This window comes from Drosophila arizonae, chromosome 5 (assembly GCF_054131065.1).
Source record: "Drosophila arizonae isolate 15081-1271.41 chromosome 5, UAZ_ARI_1.0, whole genome shotgun sequence".
NCBI classification, from domain to species: Eukaryota; Metazoa; Arthropoda; class Insecta; order Diptera; family Drosophilidae; genus Drosophila; species Drosophila arizonae.
Window position 1 is genome coordinate 5,128,071 of NC_142925.1, and position 13,200 is coordinate 5,141,270.

A 13,200-nucleotide genomic window follows, 5' to 3' on the forward strand; every position below is an offset into this window, starting at 1 on the left:
TTGTTTCTTAAGTTTTCGAAATAGTAAAGACTTCAGTTTTTCTCGCTTAGTCTCTGTCTAGTTTTCCCAGTGGGATAGGACGCTTACGTCAAATGAAAGTAATTTTATCTGTCGCTTAATAGGCAAATTGCTTAGCCCCTTCCCAAGAAGCTTTTCAGGCATAAATACTAAATTATTTCCGCTAGCATTCGACAGCTGGACAAACAAGTTGAGAGAGTAAACAAAACACGGACATGCATGATTATCTACAGTAATCTCTGCCAGTATATATCATCTACCGTTATGTATTTAAAGCAAATATTTTGCTATAACTTAAAGTTCTTAATGATTATTTCCAGTAAGTTGACGTCATAATTAAATTTTTTATTAGCATGATCTTTGTATAGCTGTTATAGAGTATATACACTGTACCAGCAAAATCCCATATTTATATATTCGATATGGAAAGTACAGTGGTTACTTGATTTAGTTATTTTTTAACAGCTCTTTAATTTTTCACACCTCAAAACCGGCTCACATAACTGGTTACTTAAATGAAAACCACATGTCACAGCTGACGTATGCGCTGGCCTTTCACCAGCATGCTTTACTGTAGACAGAGAATGAAAGTAAAACGATTAACGAATTATAACCAGATTAATTGGAAAATAGGGACGCCATAGTTGTGTGCTTTATTCTGTGCGGCTGCAATGCAGCTTAGTCGAAAACATTTTAAATTATTTCCAGTTAAAATCGTAAAATTATGAGTGAGCTTAGCAGATTTACATAAATATGGAATCAATATAAGCGTCGCGTGAACTGTATCTGTTGGCCGTGCGGTGACTGTCCGGCACTTGCGCCCGATCCCGGCTGACCGGGCAGCATAGACAGCTGTTGCCTGGCCAATTGTTGATCGTAGGGACTGGCACCTCGGCCAGGCGCATACCCCTGCGTTATGCTACCCGTGGCCTTGGCATTCTGCATAAATGAAAGAAAAAATTAGGCATGACTAGGTAATTATAGTATATTCACCAGATCTCACCTGTGCTGCACTGCTGCTGATTTGCAATACATTTGGATGCAGCGACAGCTCGCCGAGCAGTGGCTTATAGATGACGCCACCCTCGGACAATAAATGCGGTGGAGGAGGCACATGACTCTGTGACGAACCATCATGCTTCACTTCTATGTGATAGCGATCCGGTAGCTTCTCCATGGTCACCTGTGGCTTATTGGACGTTTGCACGGATAGACTGCTAGCTCCCGCCTGTACCTGCACCAGGTCTGATTGCGAAATGGGAGGTTGATCCAAATTTATGTGAAGCACCTGCATCGGCTGTGCTTTTGGCGATGGTGACTGTGAGCCAGGAGCTTTGCTGACCGTTGCGCTGGGCCCTGGTTGTAGCTCAACATGATATGGAGGCCGAAGGGGCAAGCCATAGTTGTATATGGACTGAAGACGAGCGTCTGCTTGATGCTGTGTAGTCGTTGGGGCCGTCGAAGTCTGATAGAATAGAGTGCCTGTACTCGGATACTGTGCCGTAGATTCTGCAAAACAGAAACAGGGAAAGTTACAAATTTAGTGGGTGGTCAAACATTCTGCAAGCTCAACTTAGACGGTGTTATATGAACTACTTAAAGAGTAACGATTAATGTTCTTACTGTTCCATGACATTTTAGCATAATCCGCGCCACGACAGAAGTCATCGTGTTCTGCGAAACGAATTGTAAACAAATAACGAAATGAAAACGTAAATTAAGTGTGTCTGTGTGAGTTAGAAAGGGCTGCTCAAAGACGTGACAATGACTATATATGTAGATTAGTAGAGTGAAGTAGTGACAAGCCCTCTGTTTAGAAGGGTCTCCCTTACTCTGTGGTTGTTGTGTTGCGTAGTTAGCGGGGCTCTTGTAGTACGCCTGATGCTGTTGGCTGGGTGGCGAGGGACTGCGACCGCGTTTTACAGTTGTTGACTGGCTGCCAGGAGGTGGCGGTTGCTAAAGAAAAACATTTATAGTTTATATAATGCTTGGTAATGTATATAGAGGTGACTGACCTTCTGCAGCAGCGGCAGCTGATGATGTAAGCGACCAGGTGGCAGAAATACCTGAGCTCTGGCTGCAGTGGCGGCTGCTTCCTGCTGCATTGCAAATAATTCATTTTCTTTCGCCTGCTTTTTACGCGTTTCGTCATCGTTAAGAACTTTCTTCAGCTGTACAACCAGCTGATGCTTTTTCTGATGCAAATCGGCAAGTTGCTCATCCAGTCGACTTATTTGTCCACGTGTATCTTCGAGAGATAAATTGTTCTCGCGCTCACGAGCCTCTTGCTCCCGTCGCAGGCGCAGCTCCTCACACTGTCTCTCGTACTCTGCATGCGAATACATTAAACTTATTGTGCTTTTAGAAAAAGTTAATTTGACTTACCCTCTTGTCTGCGCTGTCTCTCGGCTAGTATGAAGCCTTTAAGTGACCCTCGCAGCTTTTCTGCTCGCTCTGCAGCTGCCGCTTGTGCAGCCGCATTGTTATTGTTAACCGCAGACGCTGGCGGCATCTTGTTGCTATGCTTACTTATTTTGCCAATTTTATAAGCTTTTATGTGACAGTCACGCAACGCGTAAATTGTGTTAAACCAAGTCTAAATATTGGCTAAAACGCCTTAGCAGTTGGCTAAACCGAAACTGATTTATTTGATGTCCAACTAGTGCGGTGTTGTCACGTCTATGCGTTTACTTCTTTTAAGTTCATTTGATAGACATCTAGGCGAAATCGTCTGAGAAATTTAATTTGTAACTCGATTAATATTATGTCGCTAATTATACGAGATGTTATTCACAATTTCTGCTCAACTTCCTAAACAATAAACAATTTGTTGTGCACAGAGCACGCGACCTGGCAGCTCTGCTAGTGGCGTAATAGAGTTGTCTCTTTTACTCTAATGTTGACAACAGCTGGTGGTATACTTGGTCATACTGGCGACTATCGATAGAATAGCAAAGTATCGATACCATCAACGCTGGCACTCAAGCTCAGTTGCAGTCGAGTTTTCATTGCGTCTTGTTGTCATTTCGCGAAATATCTTTGATACAACAAATAAGTGCTTATAATATATAAAAATTAGTGATATAAAGTGCAAAGCGCAGTTATTGCTGGTGTGCATTGTGCGGGAAGATACACAAAAATACAAATGCTGTGAAATGTGTTCAGTTCTTTGATGAGCCCAATTTCATTTTGTGTCTACCAATAAGAGAGTTAATACAGCGTTAATACAACAAAAGGAAAAATAGTCAAAGAAAAAGGCGGCTAAACTAAGAAGAAGCAACGGCATTAGGCAACAACGCAAACAACAAGAGCAACATGGCCAGTGAGTAATAATAACAATTAGAAATAGAAATAAAATTATGCTTGAGTTTTATGGCCCCAGCACCAGCAACTAAACTCATTTCAGCTGCACGTTTAATGCACTTCTTAGCATAAACAAATGCAACTCATGCGTGTCATTGTGTGAGTCTGGATATGTGTATATATATACGTATGTATATAATTATGGGTGTGCGCTTGTGTGTGTGGCAATGTCTACATTTTATGTTCTGCCTCTTTATAAATTTTACGAACTGCCGCAGAATGCAGAACAGATACGAGGTGTAGAGACCAGGTGCCTCAAGTGTCTGTCTGTCTGCCGGTTGGAAAGGCTGCTGCTTCGGCTGTGTGAAGGGAAGTGTTTGGAGGGGGAAAGAGAGGTTCTGCCGCCTTTTCCCCGAGGAGTCATGTGTGAAAAATCAATATTTACGGTTTTAGCATTTGTTGTTTTATTTTGCAGTTTACTGTGCACGCTTAAATCTCTAAGCTAGACCTGGTCACACTCAGTGATCGCCTCAGAATTTCTATAATAATCTTGCATGAAAGATAAACAGAATTTATTTAATCAATTTTAATTGATTGAGGCTAAGTAAAGTTATGATCGGTTGCACTTCTACATCTGCCATGTGTCACATAAATCAAATCAGATTTAAGGTTGAGTACTCAAACAATACCAATTCAATTAGAATTGGTATTTATATTGGTTTCGAAAGCAACGTTGTTTAGAGTTGGCGATCGTCTTTATGATTTCAACTCGTCTACACAATCCAATCAGAACATCATTCCATTTAAATAGCAACCACCTTTCAGCAGTAACAAGTACTCACCCATGCTAGCGAGGGACACCCATTAATAAATGAATATGCCCCTGTGTGACGGGCACATGAGGTGCAAGCTTTACCGGCATTACCAACAACATGCAACCCCCCTGGGGCATAACAACAACAAACACACACATACATATACATATACGCAACTTGTACGTGCCAGCGCAAATTTGTGTACAACCCCCCGTTTGACTAACTGCTGCTGTTACCGCAGCTGGGTCCCCCCTTAAACTCACTTTAGATTTTAATTGGTCCTTTGTGTCTCGCAGCAACCGGCGACCCATCATTGCGTCTGGGCACACTGATAAGGCATATCGTTTGCTGCAAAAAAAAAGCACCCTGTGCTCAAATTTTGCATCTGCGTTTTCCCTTTTTCCTTCTTTATTGTTATTATTATTTTCGGGCTTTTCATTCGTTTCACGCAGCTTAGGGCCAGATTAGCTATGATGATTTTTTCTTTCTAGTTTTGGGGCTGCTTTTGTAACTGTTTCGACTTGTGATTTTTCTTCCTCTACGTCTTCTGCTTTCTTTACTGCTAATAAGATTTTGGTCTGTGCTTAATGGCCTTGACTGCCTGGCAGAGTAGAAGGAGGGTGGGCGTGGAACGCTTGCAATGCTTGCTATTTTAATTAAGTTGCCGCCCCCATTCAAGCATAGAAATTAATTTCAATTAACTCAAGTTTTGAGTTACAGACGAAGGACAAACCGAGCTGAAGGCCGAAGTGAAAAGTTTGAAGCGCACTTTGGGATTGCAAACGGTGTCAGCTGTCATTTAGTTGGCCAATTCTCAATCAGCCAGCTTTTGTTTTATTTAGGCCAAATTTTGCCAAAGAGCTTAAATTTGAAATGTGAAAGGTTACAGTGAATAAGGTTAAGGGTTACATTATAACAGCTTTAGACTATAATTGATTTTATAAAAGTGTGACCTATTTTATTATCATATTATATTTTGTTGTATTTATTAATTAAATATTTAAAAGTTATATGTATTGAGTTTTTTACTTACTTTGGGTGGCTTTTATCATTTTTTTGGTCTGGATAATGTGATTACATAGTATGTACTACTACTAAATAGGTTCCTCGTGCATTATATTCAAATAGAAGCCAGAAACTCTTTTTAACCATTTCTAATGCTTACTGGACATAAATAGTGTAATTTTTAAGTACAATAGTTATAGTTAAAAACTCTTAATTTGCTAAAGTCGCGCTTATCAAGATATGCTTAGAGAACTATAACATCCACAATATTCCTTATAAAATGTGTGGATGCATGTAGAAATATACTTGTCTTGTGCTAAACCAAAACATTTTAAGATTGTCTCGTGTCATGTGTCAAACAAAAAGGAGAAATCAAAATTTTAATGAAAATAGATTAGTTAGACACAGATCATTGTGAATTGAGCTTGTGCTTAAATTCATTGCAGCCTATACAAAATTAATTGTTTTAAGCTTAGCTGAACTGCAGTTATGTATATCAAACAAAAATTTTTGATTACACAAGCTGCTGGAAAATGCAGAGACTATGCAGCGCAGGACTCGGATGTACAGCCTAATCTGCACTGGCTAACAGAAGCTGTGGCTGAACTAATACTGGGAAACTACTCAATGGCCATGGAAGTGATAAATGAGGGCATGGAGCACTGCAATAACAGCCATGAGGAGACTACAGCACTGCTGGAGCTAAAAAACATTGTGGCACGTCTGCGTCTTAAATGCGAGGATCCAGAGCAACTAATTGGACCCACTTTAAAATCGACTGCGCTGCCCCATAGCTTCAGTGTACACATGCTCGATGTGGTGCAGAAGGTGCTTCGCTGTCGAAACCATTATGAAGTGCTGCGCATTTCACACCATGCCACCTACTCGGAGGTGAAGCGTGCCTATAAGCGTCTCGCGCTGCGTCTGCATCCCGACAAGAATCGTGCTCCCGGCGCTGAGATTGCCTTTCGACGCATCAACGAGGCAGCGGACATATTGACCGATAATCAGCGGCGCATTGAGTACAATTTGCTAACAGCTGTCGGCGATTGTCCTGTCAGTAAGAATACTTATCCGGACAACAAGCCCGATGACGGGCAGAACACATGCCGGCAACGGTTCGCTAAGCTACAGGAGGAGGAAGCGGAGCAAGTGCAGCCACGTCGCAGCTATCAGCCTGCCAATCAGCGTGTGCCCCAGCGCCAGAGTCTCTATCAGACCGAACAGCTTGTCATTGGACTTGTAGCCGCATTAGTTTTTATTATAATCACTCTACACTACCTGGCAACAGCACCTAACTACAGCTTTTCACCCACCAGGTAAGTCGGCAGGGAATATATCCATACGGATCACAGCTAATATATGCTCTGATCCCTTGCAGCAGTCACACTGTTCGCATGATAAGTCGGCTTAGCCGTATCCCCTACTTTGTAACTCCCGAACTGGCGGGAAGCCAAACGCCAAAGCAGCTGGAGCTCTTAGAGCAAGAGATCGATGAAATCTATCTAAGTGAGCTCAAACATAACTGCAAACAGGAACGCAAGCTACGTGAGTTGCCATTGATCCATAGATATATACATATAGATGCATGTATGTATATATATGGATATCTTTTATTCAAACAGGTAACAAGCTGCTGCAACGCGCTCGGCACATCAACAATCGTAATTTGCATGAGCACGCTTTGAAAATGCCTACACCCGCCTGCCACGCCCTCCTTCAGGTGGATCAAGAGAAGTATAAGCTGTTGGATCACAGTAATGAAGGATTTTCAAATGAACTCTAGAACCAGAAATTAAATTCAAAAATCGAATACACAAACCTGTCTTGGTACCAAATCAGGCAACTTCAACCAAATTTTATTGTGTCAATGTTTATAAACTTTCTATATGATTCATATCGATTTATATATAGTTATGCATATATATATGTGTATATATATCTATAATTTTATATATAACGATATTAGTTTAATAAATTTTGTATTTTTAAAATGTTATAGATGTATTATTTCAACTCTGTGTATATTTATATATGTTTGTACTTCATATACACCATATACCATTTTAATGGCGGAAGAGACCTTTGTTCTCCTCCTCCTCCATTCTTTTTCTTTAAGTTTTTCATATTGTCCTTTTCATAACGGCTAAAATCACACATTTTTAGGTGAGCATCAGATGGTTCTAAGTTTAAGTAAACTTTACAGCTTGTTTGTGTTTTTAAGTTGTTGCCGCCCTCTGCGATTCTCATTAATTCCCGTCGGCATTCATTATGTGTGTTTTCCAAGTATTTCATACACAAGCATTTCTCATTTTTCTATTATGCGTACACACCTGTCTCTCATCTCATTACGCCAAAAACGTGTTACCTATTGAATAATTAATATAAAAGTTTATTTTGTAAGGTCGCAGCTGTGTGTTGATGGCATTAAATATTGAGCAGAGAGAACTCATGAGTTAGCTAATAGAAAAGAAAAAGAAGTGACAAATGGTAATCGATTATAATTTAATGATGCGGTTTCTATGGTTGCCCAATTTATTGTCCTGTGTTACGTCTAACCCAGTTTTTTGTTTCGATTGGCACGAAAATGCAAGGTAAACAGGCCCAGAAAAAAAAAAAAACAGATAATGGGAGATAGCTCCAAAGCAATTGCCCCACAATTGTTCCGCCCAGGGCAGAGAAGCTAACGAACTTGGAGGCGTGCTCTGAATAACTGAACAGTGAATAGTCGTGAATAGTGAATGCCAACGGGTACCAGTCACAGCTACATCAAGGCACGCAAAAGGAGCCAGACGAACGGCAACAACAACACAATCTTTTAGTCACATAAAAGCAGTCAAGCGAAGTCAGAGTCGGGGGCAGGGCTTCCAGCCAGGCGGAAGTGCTGCCTGCTGCACCTGCTTGCATCACGTCTGTCACTCGAAACGGTGGCAACTGTCCAAATGCAATTGCAGTTGCAATTGCAATGCAACAATTTCTCTCAATGCTCCGCATTCAGTTTATTGGGCTGCATATAAAGGCTAACACATTTTTCTATGTGTGTGGCAAACAACGGCCCCCAGCCACCCCGCCCCCAAAAACAACAGTCGCCACAATTTCTATGCCACATGCTTGTGCAGCACTTGAAGCGTGCTCTGTTCTGTATGCCAGCCGAAATGGATCACTAGCCGGGCGTATTGCATGTAACTGCCACAGAAGGTGGCAACAACGCAAACATTTATAGTCAAGAGCATTCCCTATGCTCAATTAATTTGGTAACTTTAAGCACTACAAACTAGGTATACCAAGTATACCAAATAGATATTTTATTTTATGGAATAGAAATATTAGTGCATGCAATTCGCAGTCAAAATACAATAGCCAAAAGTTTTTCCAGATAACTGAGAAACTTAATATTCAGAATGACACTTTGTATGCGAAGACGTAGAATATAAAGATAAGATTACGATCTACAATCCAAATAATTTATCTGCATTAAATAAAATACTTAAAATTATATACATAAAAGCATAATAAAGTTTTGTTTATAGAATATATGTATACTCGTTAACCAAACTCTTAATTCTATCTTTAGATTTTAGGATAGGCTCTCTGTCATATGAGCATTAAATATTTTATATCTATGTATATAAATATATATGTCTTTTATATATAAATATATTTCTATAATAAATATGGTAATGACTGCATTCTGATTACAGGATATCTGCTGGGCATGCTTGCCCGGCACGTCTGTCCTGCCTCCACATTGACTGTTTTATCCAACTTTTTTATTCATTATTTATGCTCCACAAAGCTCGCTGAATGCCCTTTCGGAGTGCTGCCACTGCAAGCAGAGGTTGTTGTCGCCCATTTTTATGTAGTTGATGTTGTTGTTGTTAGAACATTTTCAGCTTGACTACGGTTCGGCTCGCAGCGTGACCCTTGCCCTTCGCTTCGCTTAGCTGGGATGGAAAAAAGCTTATCAGAATAGCATTAGGCGGGGTTTTCAGCCATGTGTTTATTTGTTTTTCTTCTTTTATTTTTTGTTTTTCCTCTGTGTGCACTGCTCTAGCTTGGACCAAGGGATAATCACTTGTTGAGAGCAGCATGTGCTTTAGTGCTCCCTCAATGGGGCACTGCTGTTAATTCCTTGAAGGGGATTTACTTTCTGTCAAGTCAATGTGTAGATGCTGAGGTTTATGAGCTGGAAAAACCGGGAAATGACACTGAAAGCTACAGAGCAAACATTAGAAATGTGTACCAAAGGCACTTCAAGTCAACCGAAGCATGAGAGCTTAATTTTCCGACTACATTTCAACATCACATTTACTTAAATAAATAAAGTAATTAATATTTAATGATAAGATTTGTATGATTGAAGGCGAAAAATGTGTTAAATTACGCATACGTTACATTATTTTTAATCAAAATAAAATTAATTGGGAGTTGTTCTCTTCTGTGATTCTTATGAATTAATAATAATAATAAATTAGCATTCGTTTTATATTTACATCTCTTGCACCTCTGTGACTGTATACCTAAAATTATTGTATATTATTATAGTCCTCCTCTGCAATTCTCCTGAATAAATGTAAATGTATAAAATTATTGTATGACTGACTGTTACCCTCCTTTGCGATTATTTGCAGAGCATTTTATATTCGCTATGCTATTTATCAGTTCAGTTTCTCCCTTTTTTGTTGGCATTGTTTTCGTTTGCCAGCTGTGCTGCTGGAGAATTTATGCAAATTGACTGTTTGTCTGTTGCCTAAAGCAATTCTCAAGCTCTCAATCTTTCTCCCTCTCTCGCGCTCTCTCTATCTGGAAAGAAAATGAGCATTTAATGGGAAACACGCTTAAAGCATTTCCGGCGGACTGACAATTCGCAAATAAATGGTATTGCATTAGTTACTTTTCTTTTCTGCGGGCTCTGCGGGTTCTATGGCGAATAACTGAAATTGTTAGCAATAAATTTGATACGCCAAATGATGGAAAGGATATGCCACAATTTGCCTTAATTGTCTCGCCCACGCACACACCCTACTCCCCACACAATCACATACATAAATGAAGATAGATAAAAGAGAACTCTGAATATTTACTGCATATTTAGTTGAATTTAATAAAATTATTTTCTCTTTTCTTCTACTTTAGCCGAAATGGACGAGCTCATTGAGCAGCTGAAGACGACAAGCGTTAGCCTGGACAACACAACGACGACACTTCTCTGCGAAATCTCTTCCACAAAGGATCCCAAATTGTTTGACAAACATGAGCTGGCCGAGTGCTTTCTTCGTCTGACACAATGCGAGGACACGAATGTGCGTAAGGAGGCGGCGAAATGCATAGCCGAGATAACTAAATCGGAGGTGCAACGCAAAAAGTTTACCAAACGCGATATCATCTCCGCCTTCCTCGAATGCCTGCGTCATGTCCCAGCAGCCGATGGGAGCATGGAGCTGCCTATACAAATATGCCGAGCACTGGGCAACATTTGCTACTTGAATGATGAAGCACGGGATCTGATATTGGAGCTGGAGGGCGATGCGGTGCTGTTGCGGCTATTGGACATCGCGGAAATTGAGGATACGGTGAATGCGCCGCAGTTCATCAAAGTTAGGGGCGGCCTGCTCTCCAATTATCTGCTGGGTGGCGAGGGTTTGGCCAAGCGCGCCATGGAACTAGGCATTATGCAGCAACTGCAACGCATTGTCGACACAGGCGCCAGCAATGTGGAACAGCACGAGGACTTGCTGCTCAATACGCTGCCCCTGCTGAGCATACTTACCGAAAATGTGGCCGATCTTAACTTTGATTCACACTTGAACATAAAATTGTCACGCATCTTAGCTGCTTCCACCAATCCCGATCTGGCCGAGATGTGCCTGGAGCTGTTGCACTACCAAGCGGAAAGCGATGAAGTCAAGCTGCTGCTGGCCAAGGATGGCCTTTGCGAGACAATCTACAATTTGCTGGAGAAATATAAAACGCTGGCCAGCACCAGCGAGGCGCGTGCGCTAATGAAACTGGCTTGCGAACTAATTGTGCTCATTCTAACGGGCGGTAAGTGCCTTTTGTTTAATTGCTGATACTTAATCTAATTGCAAATCCTGAATCTTTTCAGATGAATCAATGCATTACTTGTATACGACGTCGCTGCTTAAGAACATGGTCGATTGGCTGGACTCCACGGACATTGATTTGCTAACCACCGGTGTACTGGCTCTGGGCAACTTTGCGCGCACTGATAGCCATTGTATTTACTTTGTAGAACAGCAAACGATGAATAAACTGCTCCAGGTGCTGGCCAAGAATAATGGCGTAAAGGACGATGTGCGCCTGCAGCATGCGTTGCTAAGTGCTCTACGCAATCTGGTCATACCGAAGCCAAATAAGAATGCGGTTATTCAGGCGGGTCTGGTGCAGACCATATTGCCCATGCTGGAAATCCATCAGCCACCGGTGGTATTCAAGCTGCTCGGCACGTTGCGCATGACCGTAGATGGTCAGGGTAAGTCTAAACATAACATGTTGAATAAGCCACAACAGCTCTCATATTTTATTATTTTGCAGAGAAACTGGCATTGGAGCTGCTGAAAAACAAGACTCTGATTGAACAGCTCGTGCATTGGAGCAAATCGTCCGATTATGCGGGCGTTACTGGTGAATCGTTGCGTCTGATGGCCTGGCTGATTAAGCATGCGTATCTCAGCAAAATTGCCTATGCGCTGCCACGCAAAGGTGACGCGCCAGCCGAACAGATTGCCGATAAGATACCCTTAGCGCAGGACTACGATCGTAGCAGTCTGAATGAATTTCTTAGCAATGAGGGCACCGTGGAAGCCATGGTCAACATGTTAACAGCACAGCATCTAGTCATGCAGAACGAAGCATTGATTGCACTCTGTATACTCTCGGTGGTATACTTGTCGCAGCCAGGCAGAGAAGCGGAGCAGGCTCAACGTTTGCAAGACGAGCTGATCAAATGCAATGTGGGCGCCAAGCTAGCCGAGCTGATAGCCAAGTCGTCGGATAGCATGACCAAGGAGATTGTTGAGAACCTTGAGAACTGTATTAATCTGCTAAAGACAGCAGAGAAACTGGTCGCACATCTTGAGCAGCACAACATTAACGAGTTACTCAAATCCATACCCATCCTAACGGAATACTGCACCTTGTAAGGACTTAGGAGCAGGCACACTTTTGCATTTATACGAGTAATTAACCCTCGCTGTCCAAGCACCGCTAGTTGCCTATTACAGCAAAAAAAAAAAAAAAAAAAAAAAAACAAACAAAAAACACAAAAGCAAACAAATATTGAATTACAACCAAAACCGATTTGTAGATTCCACCTTAGAGCAACGATACAGATCTTAGACTTGAATATATAATTAGTTTCACATAGACCTGAAACATAAAACAAAAACAGAACAGAAAATAATGAACCGAACAGAAGATTGAACGGGAAGTGTATTTTTTAGACGCAAGCGTATTTTTACTGCATTTACCATATTAAGCATAAAGTAATTAAATATATATACTATATATACACACATACATACATACATATATGTATAGGTATGATTAATTTAAGAATATAAAAACTTTTCTGTTACATGATTTTTAAGAGCACAATAACAACAAATCGTGGTGATATCGCTAAATATATTAAATAAATGTATTTTACGTATTGTACTTATAATTTATAATTGAACATTTTGCAAAATAACAAAAAAAAGTGAAAATATGAAACAATTGTTGGCACACACCAAAAACAAAATATGAAAGAAACCCGAAAACAAAATATATTCAATCACAATTTTCATTGCAATTTGTATTAAGCATTTTAATTGTTGCACAACTAAAAGAAATTCTTATTATAAATTATAAGGCTCACCGAAGTTCTCTCACGCACATACAGTTAGAAGAAACATTTTTTAAACAATTTTTTATATATGATAATACAGCAAAAAAATAAAAATAAATGTAACTTACTAACAATCAGTGAAAATAGCTTAAACTCGAATGATATATTCAAATTTTACAGAGCGTAGTGCTATAAAATTTTACTAATTAT

At 40.5% G+C, this 13,200-nt stretch overlaps 3 protein-coding genes across 5 annotated transcripts; 2 read left to right on the forward strand and 1 right to left on the reverse strand.

Moving 5' to 3' along the window:
* Window positions 1-636: 636 nt before the first annotated feature.
* Window positions 637-2,894, reverse strand: LOC108615365 (uncharacterized). 2 transcript variants are annotated; one of them, XM_018009810.2, is made up of 6 exons: window positions 2,404-2,894; window positions 2,034-2,347; window positions 1,851-1,974; window positions 1,642-1,692; window positions 1,022-1,527; window positions 637-957 (listed from the first exon to the last, which is right to left on the reverse strand). In XM_018009810.2, the coding sequence occupies exons 1-6, from the start codon at window positions 2,528-2,530 to the stop codon at window positions 778-780; spliced, it is 1,302 nt and encodes a 433-aa protein (XP_017865299.1). In that variant the 5' UTR covers window positions 2,531-2,894; the 3' UTR covers window positions 637-777. The 2 variants fall into 2 exon arrangements, with proteins under 2 accessions (XP_017865299.1, XP_017865300.1); XM_018009811.2 differs by lacking the exon at window positions 1,642-1,692 and having other exon boundaries at window positions 2,404-2,892.
* A 304-nt stretch (window positions 2,895-3,198) lies between these two features.
* vimar (visceral mesodermal armadillo-repeats) lies at window positions 3,199-12,429 on the forward strand. The gene is made up of 4 exons (XM_018009804.2): window positions 3,199-3,340; window positions 10,278-11,186; window positions 11,248-11,634; window positions 11,697-12,429. The coding sequence occupies exons 1-4, from the start codon at window positions 3,334-3,336 to the stop codon at window positions 12,302-12,304; spliced, it is 1,911 nt and encodes a 636-aa protein (XP_017865293.1). The 5' UTR covers window positions 3,199-3,333; the 3' UTR covers window positions 12,305-12,429.
* On the forward strand, window positions 3,200-7,135 carry LOC108615369 (dnaJ homolog subfamily B member 1). 2 transcript variants are annotated; one of them, XM_089471641.1, is made up of 4 exons: window positions 3,200-3,340; window positions 5,665-6,460; window positions 6,523-6,689; window positions 6,767-7,135. In XM_089471641.1, exons 1-4 carry the CDS (start codon window positions 3,334-3,336, stop codon window positions 6,925-6,927), a joined length of 1,131 nt encoding a protein of 376 aa, XP_089327767.1. In that variant the 5' UTR covers window positions 3,200-3,333; the 3' UTR covers window positions 6,928-7,135. The 2 variants fall into 2 exon arrangements, with proteins under 2 accessions (XP_089327767.1, XP_017865307.1); XM_018009818.2 differs by lacking the exon at window positions 3,200-3,340 and having other exon boundaries at window positions 5,432-6,460.
* Window positions 12,430-13,200: the final 771 nt, after the last annotated feature.

Bases quoted from the DNA above. Each gene is read 5' to 3' on its own strand.
- LOC108615365 (XM_018009810.2), bottom strand. From the start codon at position 2,530: ATGCCGCCAGCGTCTGCGGTTAACAATAACAATGCGGCTGCACAAGCG. The intron at 1,693-1,850 runs GTAAGGGAGACC...TTCGTTTCGCAG, and splicing joins CGCAACACAACAACCACAGA to AACACGATGACTTCTGTCGT. The intron at 1,528-1,641 runs GTAAGAACATTA...TCTGTTTTGCAG, and splicing joins TGCTAAAATGTCATGGAACA to AATCTACGGCACAGTATCCG.
- vimar (XM_018009804.2), top strand. The intron at 11,187-11,247 runs GTAAGTGCCTTT...GAATCTTTTCAG, and splicing joins TGTGCTCATTCTAACGGGCG to ATGAATCAATGCATTACTTG. The intron at 11,635-11,696 runs GTAAGTCTAAAC...ATTATTTTGCAG, and splicing joins CATGACCGTAGATGGTCAGG to AGAAACTGGCATTGGAGCTG.
- LOC108615369 (XM_018009818.2), top strand. From the start codon at position 5,631: ATGTATATCAAACAAAAATTTTTGATTACACAAGCTGCTGGAAAATGC. The intron at 6,461-6,522 runs GTAAGTCGGCAG...GATCCCTTGCAG, and splicing joins TACAGCTTTTCACCCACCAG to CAGTCACACTGTTCGCATGA. The intron at 6,690-6,766 runs GTGAGTTGCCAT...TTATTCAAACAG, and splicing joins CAAACAGGAACGCAAGCTAC to GTAACAAGCTGCTGCAACGC.